Source organism: Silurus meridionalis, chromosome 1, assembly GCF_014805685.1.
Source record: "Silurus meridionalis isolate SWU-2019-XX chromosome 1, ASM1480568v1, whole genome shotgun sequence".
In the NCBI taxonomy this organism is placed as follows: Eukaryota; Metazoa; Chordata; class Actinopteri; order Siluriformes; family Siluridae; genus Silurus; species Silurus meridionalis.
In genome coordinates this window covers 20754393-20781572 of record NC_060884.1, presented here as the reverse complement: position 1 = coordinate 20781572, position 27180 = coordinate 20754393, and the positions used below count along the sequence as shown (strand labels likewise).

Genomic DNA, 27180 nt, shown 5'->3' with positions numbered 1-27180 from the left:
TTAATAATAATAATATTATTATTCTCTTGTAATAAATGCATTTACAGTTGGTGAAGTAACAGCCTGTTTTACAGGGGGAATCGGATCCAACGTGGCAACCCTGTTTGTTAGTCTAATTTGGCCAGCCTGCGCCTCCAGTACACATTATTACTGCACTGATACTGACTTGGGCTGCAAGTGTGTGGGACTTTGGCTGAACGCGCGTGCATGAGTGTGTGTGTGTGTGTGTGTGTGTGTGTGTCTGGGTCTGTGTCCGCGCGCGTGCTCTACACTGAGCTTTTCCCCACTCTGTGGTCCATAGATTCGCTGGAACCTCATTGGGATTCGGAGTATAAAACTATGCCACCGTATTGGAGGGAAGAAGCAGAGACGGATCAGCCGAAGGAAACGTGTCTGGGACTCATTTTGTCCGGATTGTTCGCATCTGTCATTTCGTGCAGAAGTGCGTTTTTACACGCAGGTCCATGAGAGGAGCGCGAGTAGGGCGCAGAAAAGGTACCACCACACACACAACTAGTTCTACTGCACTCTTCTGCCACACTCCTACTACTATAAAACCACTACATATCTGACTATCAGTGGATACAATTCTGTAGTGTTTGACTTGATCATTGTTATTATTATCAATATTATTAAGTAAGAATTTTCCCAGGCTGGTTTAGTTCATTGTTTAATTACTGGAGCTTAGTGTTTTTATTACTAGACTTGTCCACCTAATATTCCATATACAACATGTTTCTTAATATAGTATACACTATATTTTCAGTTAAATACACCTGGGTGAAATGCATAACCATATTATACAGCAGTGTATTATAGCCTAGTACTTACATAACATATTTAAACGTGTAAAGTCGAGTAGGATATTAGAAAATCAACTAGAAAAATGTATGATCAATTTTACGTGCACTTCATTGAGTTATCTACAGAGTGGAAATGATGAAATCCTTGGCTTGATTTCTTTGCGGTTAATACACTTTCATTAGAGTCTGTGCAAAGTGTATTATACTGTATCTATTCCCCCCTCCCCACCCTTTCCTTTTCATTATGTCTACAGTGTAAACTCGACACAGTTTCCAATGAAGTTTGGATAAATAAATACATAAACTTAATGTAGATAGTAAAGACAGCTACTGAAAATGAAGAGAAAGCTCAAAATAAACAAAACACAAAGTAGAAAGTTCAGAATTTGATATGAAATAGCTGCATGATTCACTTCATGTATTTTGTCATTATGTAGCACAGGTGCATGAGATCTTGATCAAGGACTAAAGATTGCATGCATTTTTTTATTCTTTTTTTTGCCCGCTTGACTGAAAAAGAAGTCTTCAATTTTAACTGAATGTGACTTTTTGTGTTATATGTGAGGTTTTATTTTTGATGATCAAAAGCTCTGTGGCTGTGATTTTGCATGCACTGGTAGAGCAGCGGCGGAGCTGAACGCTGAATTTTTATGCTGAATTGCTTTTTCGTACTCCAGGTGTCCAGGTGCACCGCTTCATTTTCCGCTTGGTTTCGCAGAGCTGGAACAAATCAACACGCACAGAGCGGCACCTTTCGCTCTGCGAAGTGAGATTTTTATGTGCATGCTTTTGACCTGGGGTAGATGTTTTCCATTTAAGGGACCATAAAACGCCCCTCTGAATCACATGTGCTTCGGAGTTCTGCCGATTTGGAAAGGGGTCAACGGCCTATAGACTGACCTGAGGAAATTTATGTGTGCGGTGTAAAAGTTCTTAGCTGTAGGATTAATTGCTGACTACAGCACTGCTTATTGTCCCATGTACAAATACAATACAGTGAAATTCTTTGCTATGCATAAACCAAAAAGCCGGGGTCAGAGTTCAGGGGCAGCTAAGATACAGTGCCCTTGGAGCAGAGTCGGATGAAGCATTGTTCAGGGATACCACAGAGGCCAATCTGCCACCCCAGGTGTTGACCCTCACAGCTTTCTGTTCAGTTCACCAGTGCCTGAAATAAATCAATTTTTTATTTAAATGCAGGTATTAGTACAAAACTGTATATTTTAGACATTAGACTTTAAGATAAATAAAAAGTTTATTAAACGTTAATTGAAGCAAAAATAGGCACTAGCCATGTCCTACTGGTTTGTACATTTCAACACTGGCAGTTTTTTTCGAGCAACAGCAGGTTGTCAGAGCATTAAATGAAGTCTGTCCAACTTGGTCGGCATCATAAAGACAGGAGGCAACCTGATCATTGTGTATCCCAGAAAAAAGTTTTGTGTAACATGAACTACTGCTTTGGCTGTGTCATTTAACTGTATGTCTTCTATCTTTTCTTTGCTGGTCGTAAATAATGAAAGAAAAATAAGACACCCAAGGACGCTTCCTCATAAGCGTTCCTCATCGTCATGATGTGGAATTTTAATATAGGCACATTGCTGTATTGTATCAATGCTGTATTGGATGCTGTGATCAGTATTGCTTGATCTGTGTTCAGGTTGCATTGGTCTTTGTGATAACTAACACTGGACAAAACATAACCTCATTTCAGCTTGATGTAAAGTCAGCCAGTATCTGTGAGTGCTTTCACTCTGAGTCAGAGGTTCTCTCACTGTGATGGACTCATGGCGGATTTGGCTGTGATCAAGCCAGGGGTGTGTTTAGGGAATCCTGTTGGGTTTGCCACACTAATAATAACTTAGTAATTGTGTTTTGCAAGTGTGTTTTCTTTCCTTTGATTATATAGTGCCATGTTAAGGAGCAGGCGTACACTAGCCTACTCCTATGTTTACAACATCAGCTTGGCTCAGTGGCTAGAAAGAAATATATTTATGTAGCAGTAGACAGGATATAGGTATTGCCACCTCAGAAAAAGTCCAGGCTCTGAAATGCATTAATGTCTTATAGCAGCATTCGTACAGGTGTTACAAAAGTGGCAAGAGACAGATGACGCTTCTTAAACACACTTTTATAGTAAAAGTGTTGTTTAGCCTGCATCAGTTCTAAAATAAATCTGTGGCCATTAATGTGCTCACATTGACGTTTACTGACCAATAAAAAGCTCTCAAAAGTAAATGCGTGATGAGTGTGAGCTAGGTTTTTCTCCCCTTTTTTGTAGAGATAACTAATGAACAGCTTGTATTTACTCTAACAGGAAATATATTATGCAAAGGGAGAAAAAAAAATACTGTCCTTCACAGTTAGCTGCTATTGATCAAGAGTGATAATATTTATTGCTAAATTGCATGTTGTTCAATTTATTTACTCTACAGTTAAAAAGTTGACATCTGATTTTTAAAGAAACGGCTTGGCTGATATCAAATATAAAAAAAATGTTACATTCCCTTTAGTTACAATTTTCGATCGCACTAGATCTATGTATCTAACAAAAAACAGGAAGCTTGTAGCTAGAGTTTTAGCGTCATCCAAATTGTGCGTCTAAATCGGGCCCGGTTTGATATATTTAGTTCTGTCGAGATAGTTGCCTGAGCAATCTTACACACAGATGTTACTCTGGAAAAGATTTTTCCCCGCTGTGACATTCTGTGTTTATTCGTCTTTGTGTGCATATACAGAGAACCTTTAAACACTTCTGGCATTAACGGAATAAAGTGTGCTTCAGAAGAGTCTTTGTGAAGTTTAGTCGGTGTGGAGCTCATTATTGCGCTTCTCTGTTGTCTTTACTGGAAACCTTTGAGGAGGAAACCAATCTTGCAGGCTGGTTGATTATATATCAACAGATGCAGTTGCAGATGCAATTGTACAACTAATTATGTTGTCCCATTCACATAGAATGCATTATCTTGCAAAATATATATTCGATCGCCTAATGGCTCAATGTGTAACACAAACATTTGCAATCTGCTCAATAAATGAATTCTACAACACAGCTTTAAACACTGATTTCTTGTTGCCCTCCAAAACCCCAGAACATGCATACATATATGTGGCTACTCCAAACTGCCTGGGGTGTGCATGATTGCCCAGCATAAGACTGGTGCCTTATCCAGACTGTTTTTCAGTCTTTTATGCAGCATTCATGAAATAGGTTCCAGATCTAAATATTGAAGATAAATTAATAGATATACAGTTCATTACAGTTTGATTTGTATAATATGTTAAACAAATTTCACAAAGCAGCTTTATACAAATAGTCATGTGAGAACTGAGTATATCTGAGTGTTGCTAGGGACAGCTAGAAAGAACTATTCACTGGGCTAAATAAATTCTTTAAAATTTCGTTTGAAGCACTGAGTGGCACGAAAACAAAAAGTTTGTTTGGTGACAGGCTACAGCAAAAGGTGTACGATTGATCATGTGCCATGTCAATCAAATTGCATTTTCTGTGCAAGTGCAGTAGGTGGTAATTTGGCAGTATATGGATCAGCCAGATTCTTATTATGTCTTTTACAAGGTAAGATTTTTTACTCATTTCCCCAATCCCTAATACATTGCCAAACCTGTGGACAAATCTCTGTCTCTTTATAGTAAATCCAAATTAGCTTAGCTGGTTTACTAGCTTTTTTTTCTATTTAATCTATTTGGCCAGTTATAGTAATATAGAAAAGTTACAGACCGATTTACTGATGCTAGAAATACTCTGTATGCTTATGAAGTTGTGAATTTGTTAGCTTACTAGTTTCAAGCTTTAGGTTTTAATGCAAAACCAATTTTTTTTGGCTTGTTTGTTTGGCACCTTTGGCCAGGCTTATTTTTATTATTTTTTTATCCACAATGACTTGTGAAACACTTGCACACGAACCGACTTATCCGTCATTATTCAATTCGATAATTTTTTTACTTGTATAGTGTTTTAAACAATGGACATTATCTCAAAGCAGCTTTACAGAGATAAAGTGGTTATAACGTTGTATAAAAGAATGTCTAGTGCCTATAAGTTTATCCCTAATGAGCGAGCCAGTGGCGAGGAAAAACTCCCTAAGGTGGTATGAGGAAGATCCCTTGAGAGGAACCAGACTCAAAAGGGAACCCATCATCGTTTGGGTGGCACCGAATGTCCATTACATCATTCCAAATATGATAATGATGCGATAGTAAAAATCAGTAAACCTTACACACTGAAACAATTTTTAATCAGCTTAGCTATAATAAAACACATAAATAAGATAAGATAAAAAATATTTCTGCACAATTACACCCATGTTTCTTAAGTAATTATGAGTTCTGTGTAAAACACCATGTGGCTACCTGTTAACAGAATAGACCGTTAAATATTGAGCATTTCCAACAGCAGCTTTTATTCATCAGCACTAAACAGTGCCACATGTGAACACACACTCGTTCACACTTGCAGAGAACATTGTACATTCAGGTTGTTGGTAAGGAGTTTTAACAGCTTTGTATGGAAGCACCTTGTTTTTCTGTTATTGCTCAAATGTCAGAGGGCTTCGCAGTCAGAGGAGCATGCATTCAGTCTGCGTGTTACAAACACAACACTGGAATGTTCCAGGATCGCATCAGAGTAAACACACACAACTGCAAGAATGCATCTTAATCTCTTTCATTTCTCTCTCACACACACACAGAGTCTGAGCACAGGACACTTGCGTCCTCAGTGCTGTCTCGCTGACAGATCACAGAGTCTGCAGAGACTCGCACACTCCTACGTGAATGACCGATTACTTCGTCTCAAACACACAAACACACATGCATCTTCATGCATGCACGTTACAGTCCATTAGCAGTGTCTAAAGAAGATTTGTTCACTGAATTAGAAAGAACATCAGAAAAAAAACACATTGTATGGGAGAGATGGATATATTAGATTCTTCCAGGAAAAAAAAAAAAAAACAGAAGTTTAGCTGAACATCTGGTCCTGCGCTGTCATAGCAAAAGACGATCCTTAGTGGGGAATCCAGAGGCCTCATCATTTGGAAAAGTAGAGAACACGCTTAGTTCCATGATGGTTCTGTGAAGCAGTAGGGGGCATTTTGCTGCTATGATTTCCCCATAGAGACGAGCCACTGTAAATCAATACAAATGTATTCCAACTGATCACCTTTACCGTATACTGAATGGGGTGATCTCTTCCTAGGCACAAGGGCTCATTCCTTCAGAATGTTCTAATTTTATAATGAAGTGTCACTGTACATTTATAACACACAAGTTTACACAGAGCAAATTTTTATGATTTGCACACTGAGAGAGCTGAAAGGGCAAAGCCTTCCAGGGGCTGAGTGCTGAGTGTTAGAGTCAGGTGTGTGTGTTTGTTCAAGGCTGCAGTAAAACAACACTTAAAAATGCAAAAAAAGACATCATCAAAAGCATGTTGCTACAGACAACTACTTATTATATTATCTGATATGAAAAAGAATATGGCACTTGTGCAAAAAAACCTTGTGCAAAATTACAAATGAGCATACAGAGTTAGAGAAACAGTAATACATTCTTTCTCTCTCTCTCTCTCTCTCTCTCTCTCTCTCTCTCTCTCCCTCTCCCTCTCCCTCTGTGTCTATGTTGTTTATGTACATCAGGGTGGGGTAATCTAATGGAGACCATCTGTTGGTAAATAAACAGCATATGCTGGCACATTTCCTTCTCCTTTACGCTTCCATGTAAAGAAACTAAGCATGTGCACCTTTTCTGAGGATACAGTGATTAAACACACCATAAAGCATGTCATTAAGTATTGCATAGACAAACACACAGTTTAATTACACATTATTTGCTGCATTAGTTAATAGACCATTAGTAACCATATCAGAGTCATTACCACCTGTTTTTTCGAATGCTGAGTAAATTGTTAATTGTGCGTGCCCGAATTCATGATTAAATTGAATCCACAATAAACAGTTTATACATTTGCAACACAATCATTTTATGATTGTGAAGTTCATGGTGCATTAACATAATCTACTCATCTATAATGGTAGCTATCTTCTTAAATCAACTAATATATTCTTATGTTTGTTCTTATGTTTAATATCATCTGTAAGTAATATAGTTAAATAAAGTAAATCAAGTATTTTAAAAAGCAGTAAACCGTTATTTTGCGTTTATTCGAACATGAGTCGAACATGAACAGTGCTTTGATAATGACAGTTGTTATCAAAATTAACCCCTCCTAATGTCTCCCTCCCACCTGTACTCGCTATAGGTTTTGACTTGCACAAAAATTGTCAATTATCATAATGCCTAAAGCCATTTACATCTTGAGGTGTGTAAATGGTTGTGTGTGTGTGAGTGTGTGAGTAATTGGGTAGGAATGATACTGTATCCTTGTCTCGGTGTGTTTTCAGATCTCAGGGGAACTGTAGTATTTGTAATGGTATGAGCCCAGTTCACATGTCTGTCACATGGCTTAGATTACAGTACGATTTGTAACAAGACTCTGGTCCACCTTTTACACCACTCGATAAACTCTAAACTGTCGCACTGGAGTTTCACAAAAGAATATCTATTGTAACAAATATTCTTTAACAAACCCTGACAAGATTTATCAGACAATTATAATTTATAAATAATTATAAATAATTCATGCTGAAGTCTTTTTCAGAATCCGAATCACTGTTATCAGAGTTTGTTTTCAAGAGGAGTTTGTATTGGTGACTTTTCACACATTAAACACACTGAATAAAAATGTATGCAAAAGGATTAAACACCAGCGGCATAGTCAGCAGTAAGCAGCGATTCTAACCACTTCCTCACTACTTTCATTGGTTGCAGTGCTGAACCATCCAGGATTATTTCTCTCATCAGACTTGCTCTGACTGGCTGGAGACACTGACTTCATGCCTTTTTAAAGTGATCATGGGTATGCCCCACTTCCTGCATAGACTACACTCTGCAGTGTGAACTAAGAAGGGCCGTCATATGTAGGGGTAAAAAGTTGGACAGTGAACATGCTGTCACATTGACGTAAACATCTATAAGTATCACAAATGTGTTGTGTTTGGGGCTGTTAGGCAATTATTTGTAGCCTAGCTAGTCAGTTTACTACCTAACTAATATAATCTATGCATCCCAATCATGGAATTGTATCAGAATTGTTGATAGAAGATGATAAGTAGAATAAATGATAATAAAATTATTATTATTATTTATTTATTTATTTATTTTCAGCAGTGGTGGCCATGCATTTGGTACCTGGACCTTCAGTGAGGACTTACCCGACTTAATCCACCTCCTAATACAAGTATTATAGAAACCATCAATACTATACAAAAACGCAATATAACAATGCGCAGCATTACAGAGAGAGAGGCATTTCACATATGGAGGGTGAATACCATTTTACTAAAGCAAGAAACCCAGTTAAGACTCCAAACCGCTACACTACAACCACAACTGTGCACCTACATCATCTGGAGCAGTTCAGAATCAATATTTGTCTAATAACATGACAAAAACATTAAAATGTAAATAAAATACAACCTACACACCAGAGATGCAGACTCATAATGTGTACCGCTCCTCAGAGGCTGTAATCCAGTGGTACCGCTCGTTCGTAGCGAACATACCCTCTCCCGGGCTGAGACACGCTAGCTAGCTTCGGGGTTGGCCCTCCTCACGATGTCTAGCTTTTCTTGAAAATAGATTTTAAAGTATGTCCCAGACCAAATAAATTTCTCCTTCTCCGTAAGCATAAAAAGTTTAACTCAGATGTATTAATGTGTGCAGAGCTACAGATGTGTTTTGCCAGTCGAACTTGGCTGTAACAGTTTCCCTCTGACCAACCAATCAGAGGATGGAAAAATGCTGACGCTATTCTGGGCCAGCTAGCTGCCCTGTGAGGTGAATATGGAGTACAGACTTTGAAGGCCCTGGGCAGATTAGATTGACATGGCAGCACATAGAGGCTGAAATCTGGACAAAACATCTAACATCCACATGCACGTGCTGGAAGCAGTGCAGCCAAGAGAAACGCTATGAAATGAAGAAAATAAACTGTTGGGAATAAATTAATACAATTTAATCGAACAAATATTAGAATTTAGGTTGTAAATGTAGGTCAGTGCTTCTGATAGAGTTTAGGCCAGCAGAGAAGGCTTTGCTGGCCCTGACCACCCACCACTGATTTTCAGTGTAGATTTACTGAATGATAAGGCCACTTTGATTGTACAATCCTGTTACTTAAATTGTAAAATAGTAAAAAATAAACAATGTAATAATGATTCATCATTTAGCAATGATCATTTAATAACCATTAATTACTGTTTGGAAATGATTAACCCTCAACTGCTCCGTTGTATAAATGAGATTACAGTAAGCCACTCTGGATAAGAGTGTCTGCCAAATGCCATAAATATAATTCCAAAGATTTCCAAAGGCTAAATGCCCCCCAACTCAGTGATCACAGTCAATCTGCTATCACTGACTAAGATTTCATTAAGCACAAATTCAATAGTTGTTAATGTCATTTTCAATTCAAACTCTATAAAAGGTTTTAGGTGCAGAGTCTTCATCAATTCACCCTTTTTTTTTACTGCTTTTATCCTCATTTCAGTTGGACTATTGTCAAGAGTTCTCTTCATGTGAAGGTTTCAGGTTAAGCTCCAAATACAGTACTTTGTTTGGCACTGTATATCTACATCTAAGAGAGATGGATCTTAACCATGCACCTGTAACAAATCTAGCAATAACAGCAATAATACAAACTACCTGCTGCTACCAGTGAAACTTTTGAATATTTTCTAGATTTCTGCAGCACCATGGTATTTTTAGCAACACTGCTCTAAACAACATGGACTATTTAAAGCCTGAGATAGCTCATCACACTTTATCTCTGCTGATATACACTGCTATTTATGTCTCTTCCTGTTTGAGTTATCAAATGGTTTTATTGCAGCATGCTTTAAATCTCCTGCGATGCCACACGTTACAGCATTCACACACGTGTCTGGGTGTAATGTATTTATGTGAGTATTGCCCTGATTTACAGAAGACATACAATACAAATTTTGTAACTCACGTTTCAGTATTTGTAATTAAATTTTTGTTCAAAGTAAACACATTTCTGGAGGGTGAAGAGCTCAGGAAAAACAGCAGACAATCTTTCAACTTTTTAACTTTCCAGCTGTCTTAGATTGTGGGTCACCTCACTCATTTGTTTATTCACCCTTCACAACATGTTCTCACCAGACTTATTTACTAAAACACACACTCAATTAATTAGTTTTTTTTTTCCAATAACATGTCCAGCTATTAGTGCAGCAACAATATGTCATATTATAGCATTTTATTCAGTAGAAGCTCTGTTGGTATTAGAAGTTTCCCATACATTTTTAAAGTCTAGTATTTGTGAACATGGTTCCTGGTATGCTATGATGCTGATTGCAATTGATGAAGTTGATGGCTGAGAAAGATACATTGTGCAGAATCTGCCAAATATGTGGACATTACACCTAATACCATTAATTTACAGCTAATATGGCAAGCACACATCCACAGCTGCTGCAGTCATTGCTGATTCAGTCTTGGTGAAAGAAATAACTACAGCTGTGGAATTCACAGGATTTAAAAGCACAATTAAAGATACACAGAGCTGTGTTATAATTTTTGAGAACAAAAAAAAAAAAATCATTTTTTTGCGAATTTACTTTTGTCTAAATAGATCAAACAAACACTGTTATCTAAAGTTCTGGGAATTGTTCGGTTATTTTCTGGACTTAAGCAGGAGTTAGACTTGATTTTTTGTGTGCAAACAACAGACGACTTTTGTAACTATTGGCTGTTTCTTTGACTCAACTTTGCTATCATTTATGAGCATTAAACTATGTCTAATCTTAAATTTTTTAAATGTGCAATGCAGTGACACGTCACTTACTCTTTTGATAGGATGAGAAAAATATACCATGTGATTGATTCAAATTATTACAGACTTCTAGATTCCTGTCATGTTCACTGTTTATCCTGTTCTGCAAATAGGAGAAAGTTTTAAAGTGCACGTGTATGGTTCAGCATTGATCAGCACCATAGTAGCGCTTTAAATTCTCCACATGTGCCAAATGTATACAGGCGAGCATGTGATGCCATAATGCCCATATTGTAGCTGTAGTCGCACATCAAGTGTAACCCTGGCCTTATGGTAATTAAAGCAGTGGGTGTTTGACTCTTCTGTTTTTTTTTTATTTATATTCATATACACCATAAACATGTTTAATATACATGTTGTATATTGTATCTCTGTTTTAGATGTACAGATGGTCCCAGAGTTACGATGGTTCGACTTAAGTTTTTTCGATCTTACGATGACGATAGCGATATGACAAAATTGTAAAAATATTTTACATTTTGCGTAAAAGTCACAGGCAGCAACGTATGATGTACGAAACTGGGGCTGGTGAGATGCCCTACTCTCACCAGCGGTCGACGTAAAGTTGTCTCAGTGTGTATTTTTTTCTGTTTCAAACAGCAATATTAGAGATTAAAGCATGTCTTCCAAGCACCCAATTCAATTTAATTCATTTTTATTTGTATAGCGCTTTTAACAATGAACAGTTTCAAAGCAGCTTTACACAGATAATGTGGTGATTGAATGTAAATATGTTCTTTGTAAGTAAGTTTGTCCCTGATGAGCAACTGTGGCAAGGAAAAACTCCCCGAGATGGCATAAGGAAGAAACCTTGAGAGGAACCAGACTCAAGAGGGAACCCATCCTCATCTGGGTTGCACCGAATGTCCATTTGAAGCAGATATACAATGTTGCGGGGTACAGTGATGGTGATCAGAAGCAAACTGTAGTCCTGAGTCAGTGTAGGAGACTGTTGACATTAACTACAGTCCAATCCATCCTCAAAGCGCCCGTTCCTACTCCGGAATTTCATGGAACCACCCAAGGCGTTGATGAGAAACTGTCCCAAGCTGCACAGAGTGGCCTCCAGTCGAAGAGAACACTATCCAGAGGCAGGCCTGGACGAAGTGGGAAGATCCATGGAGGGGAGAGGGGCAGGAACAATGGTCACTGGAGCCTCAGGAGCAAGTTTAACTCGACCGAGTGAGAGAGAGAGAGAGAGAGAGAGAGAGAGAGAGAGAGGGAGAGAAAAGAGGGTGACAGGAAGAGAAGGATATGGATTATTAAGTGTCCTTATTGTTGTATGAAAGTTAATGTCACTGTGCAGTTTGGACTCCGGCAAGACTCGCTATGGCAGCATAACTAAAAGGGAGAACCAGAAGGTAATACAGACATGAGGGATCTCTGGGATAAGAGACGACCCACCACACCACCGTCAACAAACCTGAGTGAACATGTGAGAGTGAGGGGACGACAGCATACAAATATCCCAGTTCACCAAACACTCTATATCCATGTTCCCTCCAGATCTAAACCTTTACCTAAGAAAAAAATAAATAAAATCTACTGATCAAAGGCTTGACTGAATAAATATATGTTTTTAACCTTGACTTGAACACTGAGACTGTGTCTGAGTCCCGTACACTGATTGGAAGGCTGTTCCATAACTGTGGGGCTTTATAAGAGAAAGATCTGCCCCCTGCTGTAGTCTTCACTATTTGAGGAACCAACAGATAGCCAGCATCTTTTGATCTAAGTAGGCATGGAGGATCATACTGGTACAGAAGTTCACTCAGATACTGCGGTGCGAGACCGTTAAGTGCTTTATACGTCAGTAGTAGTATTTTATAATCAATGCGAGATTTAATCAGGAGCCAGTGTAGACTGAATAAAACAGGGGTGATGTGGTCATATTTCTAGATCTAGTGAGGACTCTTGCTGCTGCATTCTGAACTAACTGAAGCTTATTTATGCACTTATTTGCACACCCAGACAGTAAAGCGGGGACAGTAAAGTAATTTAATCTAGAAGTAACAAAAGCATGAACTAGTTTTTCTGCATCCTGTAACGACGACATATTTCTAATTTTAGCAATATTTCTAAGGTGAAAGAAGGCGATCCTGGTAATATTATTCACGTGAGCCTCAAAGGAAAAACTAGGGTCAATAATAACACCAAGGTCTTTGACAGCCGTACATGCTGAACCAGAAACACCGTCCAGAGATGCTACGTAATCGGAAGGTTTGCTTCTAGCTGCATGTGGTCCTAGTAAAAGTGCTTCCGTCTTATCTGAGTTGAGCAGAAGAAAGTTATCAAGCATCCACTGTCTAATGTCCTTTACATACTTCTCAACATTGTTAAGCTGATCTCTTTCATCTGGCTTTGCTGAAATATACAGCTGTGTGTCATCAGCATAGCAATGGAAGCGAATCCCATGTTTCACCAAGAGGCAGCATATATAAAGAGAAAAGCAGAGGGCCTAAGACAGATCCTTGAGGAACATCAAACTTTACCTCAGAGAGTGTGGAGAACTCACCATTTACATCAACAAGTATGTCTACTGCTTGTAGTGAAAAAAAGAAGAGGAAAGTCATCAGTTTAGAGCAAAAAAATAAAAAATATAAATCAGCTTGATGCAGGAAAAACTGTCACAGTCACCATCTTCGACTTATGACAATTTTGACTCCTCTCCAACGTAAGTAGAGGACTACCTGTGTACTGAATAACAGACGGCTTCTGCCAGTATTCATTTTATGATAATCACATTATAATAATTCCAGTAATTGTTTGTAATATTGTTACACTTTATAACATTTAATACAATTTAATAAAATACAAAAATTTTGGGTAAAATCATGAGGCTCACCAACAATGCACATAAATCCTGTTAGCAGCCTCCTCCAGAACACAGAACTAACAGTTCGATCACTTCTCCTATGCTTTTTAACAGTATCTGGGGTGTTAAATATCACGCAACCACAGAACTGGTTAGCAGCATGCATTGTGGTATAACATGTTTCCGTTGTTGTGTTTCAGATGGCAAGAGGTGGTGGAATCAGCAGGATCCCATTGCAGCATCTGCCCAGTGTCACCTGACCTACTGGAAGGTTAGTATTTATACAGTCATATAATAATGTCATATGTATAAAACACTCATTTGTTCAATTTGTTGCCGGGTTATAATGGGGTCAGAGTGTTTCCTGTCCCCTGCATATCACATCCTTTTGACCATGCAATCTCTGAAATATTGACTCAACATATACACACACACACAGGGGTTTTGGGTGTTAGTTAAGTAATTATGAAGGAGCCTGGACTCATAGTGTACATGGTATAGTGTAGCAACTCAACAAGTGTGCAACAAGTTTATTCAACGTTCATGTAGTTCACTACTTTACAATGGTACATCCCAGTGCCTTAAGAAAGTTCTTAGTATACTTAATATAAAAAAGTAAATATCTGTAAAAGGTGTTAAAAATTAAACCAAGATAATAAATACACAGGGCAATGCATACACAAAGAAATTAAAAACATGACTATAAACACACAGGAGTCATACAAAGGGCGGAATAAAACGGACAACGGAACAGCACTGGATGGATGAAATGACATGAGGAGTGGCTCAGTGGTGCAGCAGGTAGTGTTGCACTTGCAAAACTCCAAGGACCCCAGCTTGCTTCTGAGCTCAGGTTACTATCTGTGTGGTGTTTCACATGTTTTCGTGTTTGTGTGCAGTTCTCTGGTTACTTCTCACTGTAAAAACTCATGCAGGTAGAGTAATAGGCTATTCTGAACTGCCCCTTAGAAAATAGATGAATGTATTTCACAGTGTGAATTGCATCCAGTGCTTCCAGGAGTGGATTCATGATTCATGATCCGGACCCTGTTGATGAATTATGAATAGTGAATGAATATATGGCATGGAAGAAGAGGTGAACTGCTTTGTGTCATCAGAGAAGCATGGCTAGAATCCAGTGTACCGGTGTAGACCAAAGTAATTTAAATGGAAAAAAAACCATTCCAGTAGTATGAGAGAGAATTTGTCTCAGTGGCAAAAAATAGGAGCAATGTGCATAATAACAAATTTAGATTTTTTGTAATGCCACAATACAGTCTTTAGAATTATTATTAAGTGCGGGTGTGTGATGGTATGCATGATTCGAAGCTTAATGTTGGGAATGGTCATGACTAGTTTTGAGGGGAAAATAAACTACTTTGAGTAGTCTTTTTGTCAAGTCTGGTGATGGTGGCATGGAAGATCAGTATGTTTTGCAATGTTGGTGGCCTTGCTTTTGGTGTAGGCAAGTGGTGTAAAGAACAGCTAATGATTTTCTTAGCTAAAGCAGTGCATTTTCTGTTCCAGACAGTAAGCTGAGCAGTACACTTTATGTTAAAAAAGAATTGATGAACCAGGCTAATCAGGCTAATTTTTTGTGGCTAATCAGGCGGCGTGCTGCTTACTTTAAATAACAGGAACCGAACACTGAGACATTTCTCTTAGTGTGTGGTTCATCAGTATACACAGTATGTGTCGTACTACTGTCGTCTATACAAAATATATACGTATATCACTTCTATATCACTGTTTTCTGTAAAAGACCCAATGGTACGTTTTTAGTTATTGTGTAGTTATTTCAACGGATGTGAAGCATTGGGTTTGATGTGAAAGAGCTACTTCTGGTTATTGATCTCACAGGTGGCATATGAATAAAACATAATATAATTATTCTTTACATTATTTCTCATCTGCATGCTTTGGCAGCACAAAGTGGCAGCCTTCCAAACCTAAAAACATGCCCCATGCCAACCAAGCATGTCATGAAATAATCCAGAATGTCATTCAAAAAGACGAATGTTACCACAGCCCTGACCAGAGTAAAGCGGTTAACGATGCTGAACGAATGATGGAATTATCACAAAGAATTGCAAGGAAAACTGCTATAAATCATAATTTTACTGGTGCATGTAACAAATGATCAAAGTATTAGCTGTGCCTTTAAGACATTTTATGTTTATTCATCATATCCATGCTATCAGAGATGAGTTAAATCCTTTTTAAGGAGGATTAAGGAATTCTATAGTCTGTCAGACCGGTTTGATTGTGTAATGTACCTGTTGTAAGGGGAGGATGTGGGAGAGACACATGGGCCTACACAAAACATGTTTATTAGATCTGTTTTAATAATCATCACCAGTTCACTAGGAAGGAGTACACACTGGCAAAAACAGAGATAAACAGGCCAGGATCAAGACCGGAAAAAAAGCGAAACATAAGGAGATAGAAGCAAAGATAAGACCAGAAAACACATGGCTTTGTGACATAAACATATATGTGCACAACTTCATAACCACATAAGGAAACACAAAGAATATAATTCTGAAAAACTAAAGGGAGAAATTAACAACAGGTGAACACAATCAGTTGAAGATCAACAGAGGGACAGGAAGCTTTGGCCATATAAAGAAATTATAAGCCAAATAAAGACAGATGGAGATGGAGAGTGTCTGAATCAATGCTGATATTTCACTAATTCTTCACATCAGCTAAACACACTTATATAATACAAATTAAAATAAAAAGAAATGAAAGAAAACTTTTGTACCTTATTGTAAAACACCTGCAGACTGAATTAGTAAATTCAGAAAAGTTGAAAGAAAAATAATAAAACAAAGTTATAGAAAATGAGAACAGAAGATTAGGCTCGAACAGTGCATTAACGTGATAGTGGAAAAAATGTCCCACAACGTGGGAAAACAAAATAGGCAAATGTTTACTGCAGAACAAGATAGTAAGTGTCATGTAAACATTAGTAAGGTGATTTTGGCAGAAGTAAAGCATGTCTACTTGGTGGCCTTGGCAGCAGTCCTAGACAGTTAATTCTATTCATACAAGATCAGGCTACTATTTACTTGAATGAGGAGAGACCTATAAACACAAACCAGACGACATGTCAAACATCAGTTTGATATCAGTGGTAAAGTCTAACAAAAGTGTAAACAGTTTGTTTATTGGATAACACCAAAAAGTTGTTGGGCTGTTTATTATTATTATTTGTTTTTTTTACTGCCACACACAAGCAGGGCAAAAGCTTCACATCAAACCTATATATTCTATGGTTACAGCATCGGTCCACACAAAACATATTGGCTTATTTATTTGAATTATTCTAGGATTTGTTAATTATGTAATATTTGTGTAGTAATTTAGGATTTACTCTAAAGCTCGACTTTAAAGCTTGTTGCCCTGAATTATAGCTAATCAGGCTTTTGTGTTTATTTATACATTTGTTCTTTTCAGGAACTTTATTTAGTTTATTAGTGTTATATTAGCTTGACTTCTTCTTCCTCATCCATCATATCGCTTTGTTCTTTACATCTGCCTCTTTTAAACCAACCACCTGCAGGTCTTTCCTCACCACATCCATAAACCTCCTCCTTTGCCTTTCTCTTTTTCTCCTGCCTTCCCTACCTCCAAGTCTTCAGGCTCGTCTCATCCTGCTCCCTACTCTCACCACGAATCACAGTATCATCTGCGAACGTCATAGTCCAAGGATTCTCCTGTCTGACCTTGTCTGTCGATACGTTAGCCGGGCTGCTGCCTTTAAACCGACTATATTTTATGGAATACAGAGCTGCTCTGTTTTTTATGTACACTCTACACTCTGTGAAATTCATACTCTGTTTTACTCAGATATTATCATGTACCTAATCCACAATAAACTGATTGAGTCATTCATGATGACGGAGTAAACCCTTGTCTAGTATCGTGTTGCATATAACTGTTATAGCTGATTTTACAAGAGTGTTCTAAGAGGGTTTTTTTGTAATATTGTGGGCAGGTTGCCAGACTGACTTTAATATTGCTAATATGATCAAGAACACTTTATGACAATCACTATTTGTATGGTACAAGCTGCAATCCAAGATCTTCCATGTTTAAAAAAACTAAAAAGAACACAGCACTTGCTATCACATACAAATGCTGGAAAGGCAGTGTTTACATCTCGTTATAGTATGTCGAACGAGGTGAGAACACAGTAAATATGAGAGAGGTGGTTTCAGTCCACATCCAATTGAACTTACTACAATCACACTGCAGTGACAACATCTTTTGTCTCTAAAATTGTTCCAGCTGCGGGAGGAAAAACAAAAATGCTGTGCAGCTGGTGATATATTTTTTTTATATGAGCTGCTAAATTGAAATCCAAAAATAAAACAATAATAAATCAAAACATTAAACAATACAGTGATAATCAGTGCTACTTTGCTGTCATAAAATAGTTTAAATCATTAGTTTAATTAAGTTGTGCTATTTGTTGATCAAATGTTTGTTTAGGTTAAAAAAGTTAAACATTTGAACGTTTCAGATGCAAAAAAATGGCACCTGCTAAAAATTTAACAATTAGCTGACTAAACATTAGAGGCATGATGGTTCCATAAATATGCTACCTGCTATACTCATACATCCCAACTGTGTAGTCGTATGCCATAAATATTTTGTTTCATCTGTTTATTTCTGGTTTTAATGTTTTTTTTTCCAATACAGTCATATGTATGTGTAATTTCATGTGGTTACAGGTATTTTTCCTAATGACTGTGTGTCTGCTGGAGATTGTGGATGGGAAAAGACTTGCGGAGGAGAGAGAAGAATCACACTCCACTACACTGATGGCCCAAAAAGAACAACGACCAACATGGGCTGCACTTTATGGTAAGGCCCAAGTCTAAGCAAAAACTTCCACACCCTCTATATCATCATAGTTTTTTGTATTTTGGGGTGGTGGAACATTGTGACACTCACATGGTAGGCATTTAGATGCTTACTGTTTATTATTCTTTACATTTGGAGAATTAAGCTTCTGGATTTTCCATTTTTTTATTGAGAGTTTAAACTATTTATTATTTTTTACCAGAGCTTGCATTTGCTCAGAAAGCATTGAACAACTGAAAATGTATGTACAGTATTTAAGTAAAAGGCTTTTATCAATCACCCCATACTGTATTATATTGTATTGTACCTAATATTGTATAAGGAATGCACTATGTATTACTTTTTTAACATATATTAATGGTGTGCAGCAAAAAATACTATTATATTAAAATGCATGAAGGTATTTTTGAATACATATGTTTTACAGTACAGTGCATTCAGAAAGTATTCAGACTCCCTTCAGTATTTACAACTTTGTTATGTTACAGCCAAATACTTCAATAATTAAATTCATTTTCTCATTAATCTACACTTGGTACCCGATTTTGAGAAAGTGAAAAGAGTAAAGGGTCTGAATATTTATGTACATTCGTTTGAATAAATTAGACATTTTTAATACTCTGTTTTTACTTATGTTGTCATTATGGACTACTGAGTGTAGATTAATGAGGAAAGACAAGTGGATTTGATTGTAGTATCAGGCTGCAACATCGATTCGAAAATACTGAATATTTTTTGAATGCACTGTATTTAGCTCAGTCTATGTAGTATATTATTTTAAAGTGCTAGCAGAAAAGCTGTACCACCTTAAACAACTAAAATAATTGCTATCATGCTATTCTTAAACATTAGTAACATCACTAGGCTTTGACAAAACCCGTGGTTTTATGTTATTTCACAGAATCATTTGCAAGATCATATTGTCTTATTGCCTAGCTCTACAGTGGTATGAAATATGTGATGTGAATTAATACTCTGGTAAATGTATTGCTTGATTTATAAGTATACAAATATACTGTCTGTTACTAGTTACTGATGGTAAATTAGGGCCTCTTTTAGCAGACGCCTTTGCCTAGAGTGGCTTACAATTATCCTAGAGCAACTTACAATCTTGTTAAAGCCCCAGGAGTGGCAGCTTAGTCTATTGCGCTACGATGATGATATGATAACTCCAATGATAAAAATGATGAATGCCAAGGTAGAGATTTTTTCTTCTGAATTAAAAAAGTTAAAAAATAAGTACAATTACTTTAAGCAAGTGCAAGTAATAAAGCAGACTTTGTAACTTTGTAAACTTTCTGTTTGATAAATTCATAAATTGAACTGTCACTTTCCACCTCTACAGCTCTACCATACACATGTAATTGATTAACTTAAACTCCGAATTTCTTAGAGGGCGGGCTGATTTTCAAAACTGGATTTAAGAATGTGTGTGGACATGTTCTTCCTGTCTGCAGTGGAAACTACACCAATTTGTTTAAGTAATGTAAAATGACTAAAGATCTATAAATACGCTGTATATCAGTAAGGTCACTCAGCGGTTGAGAATCAAACTATGTAAAGACTGCAGCTTATGGTAAATTATGTCTGCTGAAGAGTTGAATATAAATGTCATGAATCCACCACTTTTGGTGACTCATCTGTGTGGAAATCTCAGGAAAAAAAAACAGTGCAGCATGCTTGGGTTTAGTTACATTACAAGGGCCTGCAAAAAGACCAGGTGGTCCTAGGTAACCGAAACCCATGTTTTGAACCGCATGATTGTTATCTTTCAAACGGATCTTGTTCTTTGATGCTGTTGACAATTTTGTTTTGTTGCCATCGGCATTCAGTGCTGTTAGCCAATATGTTAAATCATTCAAACATGATCAGATTATGATAAGAAGGTATGAATGTAACATTGTGTTCCCTTCTGAGTCAGGTCAGATGTTTGTGAGGGTACTCTAATTTTAGTTCCAAGTTCTATAGACATTATTTACGACTTTTCTGTGGTATTTCCATTTTAAGACGCAGGACAAAGGGAGTTCTAGCCACACGGATTAGGTACTATGAATTTTATAATATCTAAAGGTTATGGGCTTAGACCAAGGAAGTGTTTAAAAGCAGGTTCACCCCTAGGTATCGCCTCGTTGTTTTAATTGTTTCTAATCAAAGTAATTAAACATAAAAAGACCTGAGCTTAATTCTCCTGTCTTTTAAAACAAAAGGCCCCAGTATTTTATATTTCCTTTTATCATTGATTTCAGTTAAATCACACACAGGGCTTAGAGTAGAGGTGGAGAATCAGCCTAATTTGCAGCACAATCGGCCTTTGCCGATTAATCTGAAAATGCTTGCTGATCATTCGGGCCGATTTTTCAAATTAATCGGCATCTGCCAATTGTGCTGCAAATTAGGCTGATTATTAGGCGGGTGCATCTGACACACCGAACCGTGCGGGGCAGTAATCTCTATTCCACATCCAAACAGGGAAACCAGAAGAGCTACAACTGAGAAAATATAAAGCAAGCAGCGTTTCCACCTGCCGCGATCGTTACTAACGGATTCCTGTAGTCCTTTTCAATCATGTCTGCTAATTTGCATAGACAAGAGCAAGAATTGCATCAGCTAAGCTAAATAGCTAATCAGCGTTCTCTTTCTGGCCTACGAGCTTCGCTGCTCAACATGCAGAAATGCCAAAAAACAGCTGATGCCGTCCGAGCAATAAAACTAAAGCCAACCGACACTCAAAACACCAATGACATTCCCCGATGGCAGAGCGTCAGCTTGGGGTGTCCTGGGCTTTAAGTTCTTATCATTCGTTCCTAATCTAGCCTTTAATATTTCTTTGGTTATATATGGTACTGCTTTTGGAGAGAGAATTAGAATATCATTTTTGGAGAGAGAATGAGAATAACATTTGTAGAGAGAGAGTGTGAACATTTTTGGAGAGAATGAGAATAACATTTTTGGAGAGAATAAGAATTACATTTGGAGAGAGAGAGAATGAGAATAACATTTTTGAAGAGAGAAGAAGAAGTTTTTGGATCTGTTTTGTTAAAGATCCTTCAACCAGCTGTAGTTTAGGCTACACGTGGGCTCTGGGACCAAAACCTAGTAACAAGTGCACTTATTGGAAAGGCTTGTGTTGTTTAATAAATGTTTAATTTGAGCAACTAATTTTTGTATCATGTCTTATTTGTTAACTATTACATTTTATGAGATGAAGGGGGGAAAAAAGAATATCGGTCATTGGCAAGAAAACCCCCCCACATCGGTCGACCTGTAGCTAAGAGCTACCAAGTTAAATAAGTTTATTCAAATATACTGCCAAAGTTTTCTGTTTTTTTTAACAAACATTTTAGTGTATATTCGAAGAGATGTGCATTTTACTTTTCTGTACAATTATGTCAAAGTATATTGGACAAACTAAAATGAATGTGTGTTTAATAGGCATTGGTGGAGATGTACACTAGGTGGAAATTAAACTTTTGGTTAACTTTTACATTTAGCATTTGGGTTAGGATAATTATTTGGGCATATTCATTAAGTCTTATTACTAATATATTACAAAATAATATGAAACTCAGCCAAGAATCAGGATTATGTCTCTCCTGGGAGATCAAAGAGAAACATTTAAGCAAAAAAAATAAATCACCCTTGTGTACTTTGATGTACACTTTTGACTCGCTTTCATAATGTTTCCAAACATTTTTAAATTTTAGTTGTTAAACTGTCACAAAAATAACAAAATACCTTGTTTCAATTATTATGAATTAAGTTCAAGTTCAGAGCCAGACAGAGGGTGAGACAGAGGGTGAGACGGAGGGTGAGATGGAGGGTGAGACAGCTGAGCAGCAGCAAGCTACGAGGAGAGAGAATAACCTGATTGACCTGTAAAAGCTTTCTCTTTCCTGCTAATTGTTTGATGTTAAGTACTTTGTGTTCTGTGCTAGATTTCTTAATTTTGTATTAAAAAAACAATAATTGTTACACAAAAACTTCTAAGCTGCATCTCTCTAACGGCAATTACACAGTTCCTGTGCCGCTCCCTGTCCTCGGGCTTACTTTAGATCTGAAAGGAACACTGCCAGGACACTGGAAAGCCACTAGCCCTGTGAGATTGATCCTCTAGTAAATGCGTACATACCTGAGTGCATTTTTCATGTAAGATTTATACTGTTGTTTTCTGGTGCCACCATGGGGACTTTGTGTAGAGTTGGACTGCAGAGTTTATGTCGTTGCTGTTGTTACTTGAATGTGAACCCCTGAATGTCAGGTTTTCACTTCCACCGTCACAGTCTGATAATTAGAAATCTACATCTACAGTATATCCAGATTTCTGTAGAGCTGATTTGTAAAAATGATCTATATACATAACAATGATGTAAGCAGGTAAATTAGATCTTTAACCCTCAACTACCATAGTCAGCCTTATATTATTCAATATTATTCGAAGTGCCTTATATTATTCAATATATGTCATGTATTCAGTGTTAAATATATATGTATTCTCAGAAAGAATAAATAGAATGACTTGAATTTTGTTTGTGACAGGTTTTGACACAGCAAATTGCTCTCTGGATTGCTTCTGGAAAGCAAATTACTCAGATTTCTGCCTTGGGGAGAATTCTGATTCATATTTCTGTTTTGTCCTCAGCTACCGATGTTTTAACCTCCTGTCATTAGGTGCTAAAGCGTGATGTGGCTTGTCCTCAAAGCATGTGAATTCTCAGCAAGAAGAGGGGTTTATTATATCAGACATTAAGATAGTTGTCCTCCATGGAAGAGTTGCTAAGTGCTGGAACTTCACACTAATTTTACTTTTATGCTCTACACATATTAGCTGTGGAAGCGTGAATCACAAGCTGACCAAATATCTACACAACAGAAAGTTTCCAAAGTTTGGGATAATTTTAAAATTAAAAAATAACTAAAATAAAACACCATACAGTGTGTTTACTTTTTTAAAGTAATTTGAAATAAAACATTTTAATTTATATATTTGTATTTTTATGTCATATGGCAATTAAATGCACCAAACAAGTTTAGTTTTTTTTTTAAAGATATTCTTGTGTGCGATTTCAGCAATACGAATGTAAATTTTTCTAAAAAGGAAACAAGTTACTTGTTTATTTTATTTTAGTTTCTCCTTTTATATTAAATACTGCTTTTTAATGAAGAAAAAGTTGGACCAATCGGTAGAATACTAGATTGCTAAAATAATTGGTAGGTGCAGCCCTAGAATATATGGTACCTGAGGGTACAGATCATTTGAGCTCAATATAAAAAAATTTTATGAATAAAGATGTATTCCTTATTCTGACACAACATGGCTACTTGTGTGAATTTCACCATTCATGTCTTCATGTCATTGACATGCATAGTTTGACTTGCTCTCACTATTTCTCCTCTGCTGTATGCCGCTGTCCATAAATTATTAATGCCTGAAAATCCCAGATGGCCAGACATTACTCACGCTTCTAATTACATACAGAATTGTGCAAATATTTTAAGCACATTTAAAAAAAGATGTTATAAACTGCAATACAATAAAAAAATGTTGATGTAAAATAAAAGGTTTGGTATCTAAGTAGTGAAATAATGAATACTTTGAATAATGAAAAAAATGCTGGACTGGGAAAAAACATTAGAACTTCCATCGTGTTTAAAACTAGATTTCTTTATGTGATCTATGAATTTATATAGTTCGTTATGTAACAAAATAAAAGAGAAGCTCTAATCTAAGATCTAATATCTTCAGCATCCTTTATACTTTTTACATCAACATCAAAATATATCAATGGAACATGCACTTAGGAATATTTTAAGTATAAACAGACAATGAGATTTTACAGATACAAAAAGCATTGTTATATACTGCACATTTAATAATAATACCCATATAACCAATACTAATATAATTTCATCTACGATTTAAAAAACAATTTTTCCTGTGCATCCTCACATGTACACTTCAGGAAAAACACGTACAGCAAAACTTTAAAAGGCTTAGACCATTTTTGATTTTCGAAAACTTTTTGGGGTGTTATTAAACCATTTGTGTTTCATTCCTTCAATATATAGATCCATCCTTGGCAGAGGAAGGAGAGGAATACAGGGCCAGATGGCATCGATCTCTAGCAGATGTTTCTGAAGCTTATCGAAAATCCCGCAAAGAACGCAAGAACCGTAAGCGTCAGCGAGAAAATCTGAAGCAGGACTGTCACCTTGAGAAGAAACAGATGCGTGTTCGTGACCTGGGCCTCGGCTATGATTCAGACGAAATCGTGCTCTTTAAATACTGTGTGGGGACGTGCATGAGCTCGCGAAGGAACTATGACATTGCGCTTAAAATTCTGACTGAGAAGGGCAACATCTTGGGCCGTGATGTAAGCACTCATCCATGCTGCAGGCCTACACGCTTTGAGGCAGTGTCTTTCATGGACACCCAAACAAACTGGCAGACCATCCGGTGGCTCTCAGCAGCCAACTGCAGCTGTGTGGGGTGAGAGGAGGAGCAGCTGGGCAAAACTGGGAAATAAGTTAAAAAAAACAAACTAAAAAAACTCTAGAAAGGACGAAGACAAGAATATGTCGAAGTTCTATCTCTTCTGGCACCTCAGATCGAGAGCTGAGCTGGTTGTTTTATAAGGAGCAATGCGACAGATGCAGCTTACGTGCCATGAACAAGGTGCAACAGAGAAGATAAAGGTATAATAATGATGGTGCAAGCGATTGTGCTTTCCTGTCACAGTGGAAAGGATGCACATCTGATACTGTATGGAATATGAACTGATTCATGTGAGAAAGTACCTGAGAATGCAATATGAAACGCATCATATATCAAAAAGAGTTGTACTTAAGAGTAACGGGGAAAAAATGTACTGAAAAGTATATTTTTGGACACTAGGAACCACAGACTTGAAGAAGGGTTTATACTGTGGAATAACACACACACACACACACACACCACACACACACCACACACAGTATATTACATTTCACCTTCCCTTCATAAAATAACAGCCTCTGTCATTAAGTTATTAAACAGTCATTCATATGTCTGTAGTATTTATGAGACATGGGCTGATTTTAAATATTCAACATGATATTACATATTTATCGTGATAATTGCCTAACCTTTTTATCCAGGAACCGTAAAACGTATTAAATGTTGACCCAAATAAGAACACATCAAATTTTATTTTATTTTAGAAACCTTAGAGGACAGCTCTACCATGTCAGCACATGCAACATGTAGAGTATGCTAAAGCATGCTATTCGTCTGGGTGGTTTACACTTTGAAATGAGTCCAGCTTTTTAGAAGACACATGCAGCCTCTTCTTCACCTCAGCCAGGATGCACATCAGCATAGGCTCACGTATTGCTACATTAGCAAATATTTTACTCATTTTTTTATTTTATTTTTTTAAAGGTCAGTCCTGATTCTGGTGGTTTGATAACAATGAACTTGTTGAAGCACCAGTAACATACTTATTTCCTTACATTATTACCTCAGTGGCTTTTCTGCATTGTTGATTTTATTTAATCACAGCTCTCTTATTATTGTAACAGCTTTGGATCTAATTATGATATGCATTATATTTTTTTTCTTGTTTCTACAAAGGTTTGTCTATGACTATGAATTCAGGTTCACAGTTAAATCATCCAATAGGCATTATATACATATGTTCAAAATGAAGCATTACATGGCTTGTCTAGTTTGTGTATCTAAAAGACACAGTTCACTTTTTAATTGTGCAGATGCAGCTATAAAATTTTAATTTGGGTGATTTTATTTGTTTTTTTTAACCTCGAAGGAAAGGAAATTCCTCAGCGCATAATTGAAGAATTTAATTTAAACTAAAATTCGATCATTGTTTTATAGCTTGTGTCACTACTATTATTCATGGTAAAATAAGAACGTGTCCCAGAGATGTGTACCTGTCATTCAGGATATTTATAAAAATCTTGAGTAGTCAGTATGTCAGTAGAAACATGACTTGATTTGTGCTAGTTGAAACAAACTAAGTTAAATAAAGTCAGAGATATTTGTTTATCAATATTACTAAACCTAATGTTATTCCGCTCCAATGTTTTTGAACAGGTTTAATTGTGATATCGGATTGATGAGGCTGTAACAAGTGAGGGGTGTGTCATCAACCCATTCATAGTTTAAAGCAAAGCTTTTTTTTAATGCTGAATGCAAATCTAATTTCAACAGCATTTGCATACCGACAGTATTTTATGTTCACTGTTCATTTCATGTCGGAACACACCGATTAAACAAGCCATGCTCACTTTCTCTTCATGTTATATCCACATTGTGGTGCTTTACTTCTATATAAACCATTTACATTTACATGAAGGGAATTGGAAACTAAAGATGTGATTAGGTGGTCTCACCATGCAGACTTGTCCAACATATAGACATCAAAAGAAAAATCCAAGCAACGTTGACTCAATTGTTATATGTCAGCATAATACTGCTTTTACCAATGTGTGTCAGTTCACTCTTGCTTCCATTCACCATATTGTGAACTATTCCATAGCTTCAGGAGCACAACTGAAGTCTCAAATGTCAGAATCACTGAAGGCTTCAACTTTCAGTATGGGTCCAATTTGCCTGGTCTGTGTGGTGCATGAAGGTTGTGACACAGATCAGCCACAAACATTCAGCAAAAGTTTAATTTCATGCAAATGAGCTGTCATCCAGTCTGATTATATATTCGAGAATGTTAATTTGCTTATAAAGAATATAGCTACAT

The 27180-nt window shown here is 36.9% G+C and overlaps 1 protein-coding gene across 2 annotated transcripts; it reads left to right on the top strand.

The window, feature by feature from the left end:
* The first annotated feature begins 177 nt into the window (after window positions 1-177).
* On the top strand, window positions 178-27180 carry LOC124386799 (neurturin). Of its 2 annotated transcripts, XM_046850781.1 has the most exons (4): window positions 178-495; window positions 13756-13826; window positions 18298-18430; window positions 24497-27180. In XM_046850781.1, the coding sequence occupies exons 1-4, from the start codon at window positions 465-467 to the stop codon at window positions 24919-24921; spliced, it is 660 nt and encodes a 219-aa protein (XP_046706737.1). In that variant the 5' UTR covers window positions 178-464; the 3' UTR covers window positions 24922-27180. The 2 variants fall into 2 exon arrangements, with proteins under 2 accessions (XP_046706737.1, XP_046706731.1); XM_046850775.1 differs by lacking the exon at window positions 178-495 and having other exon boundaries at window positions 13286-13826.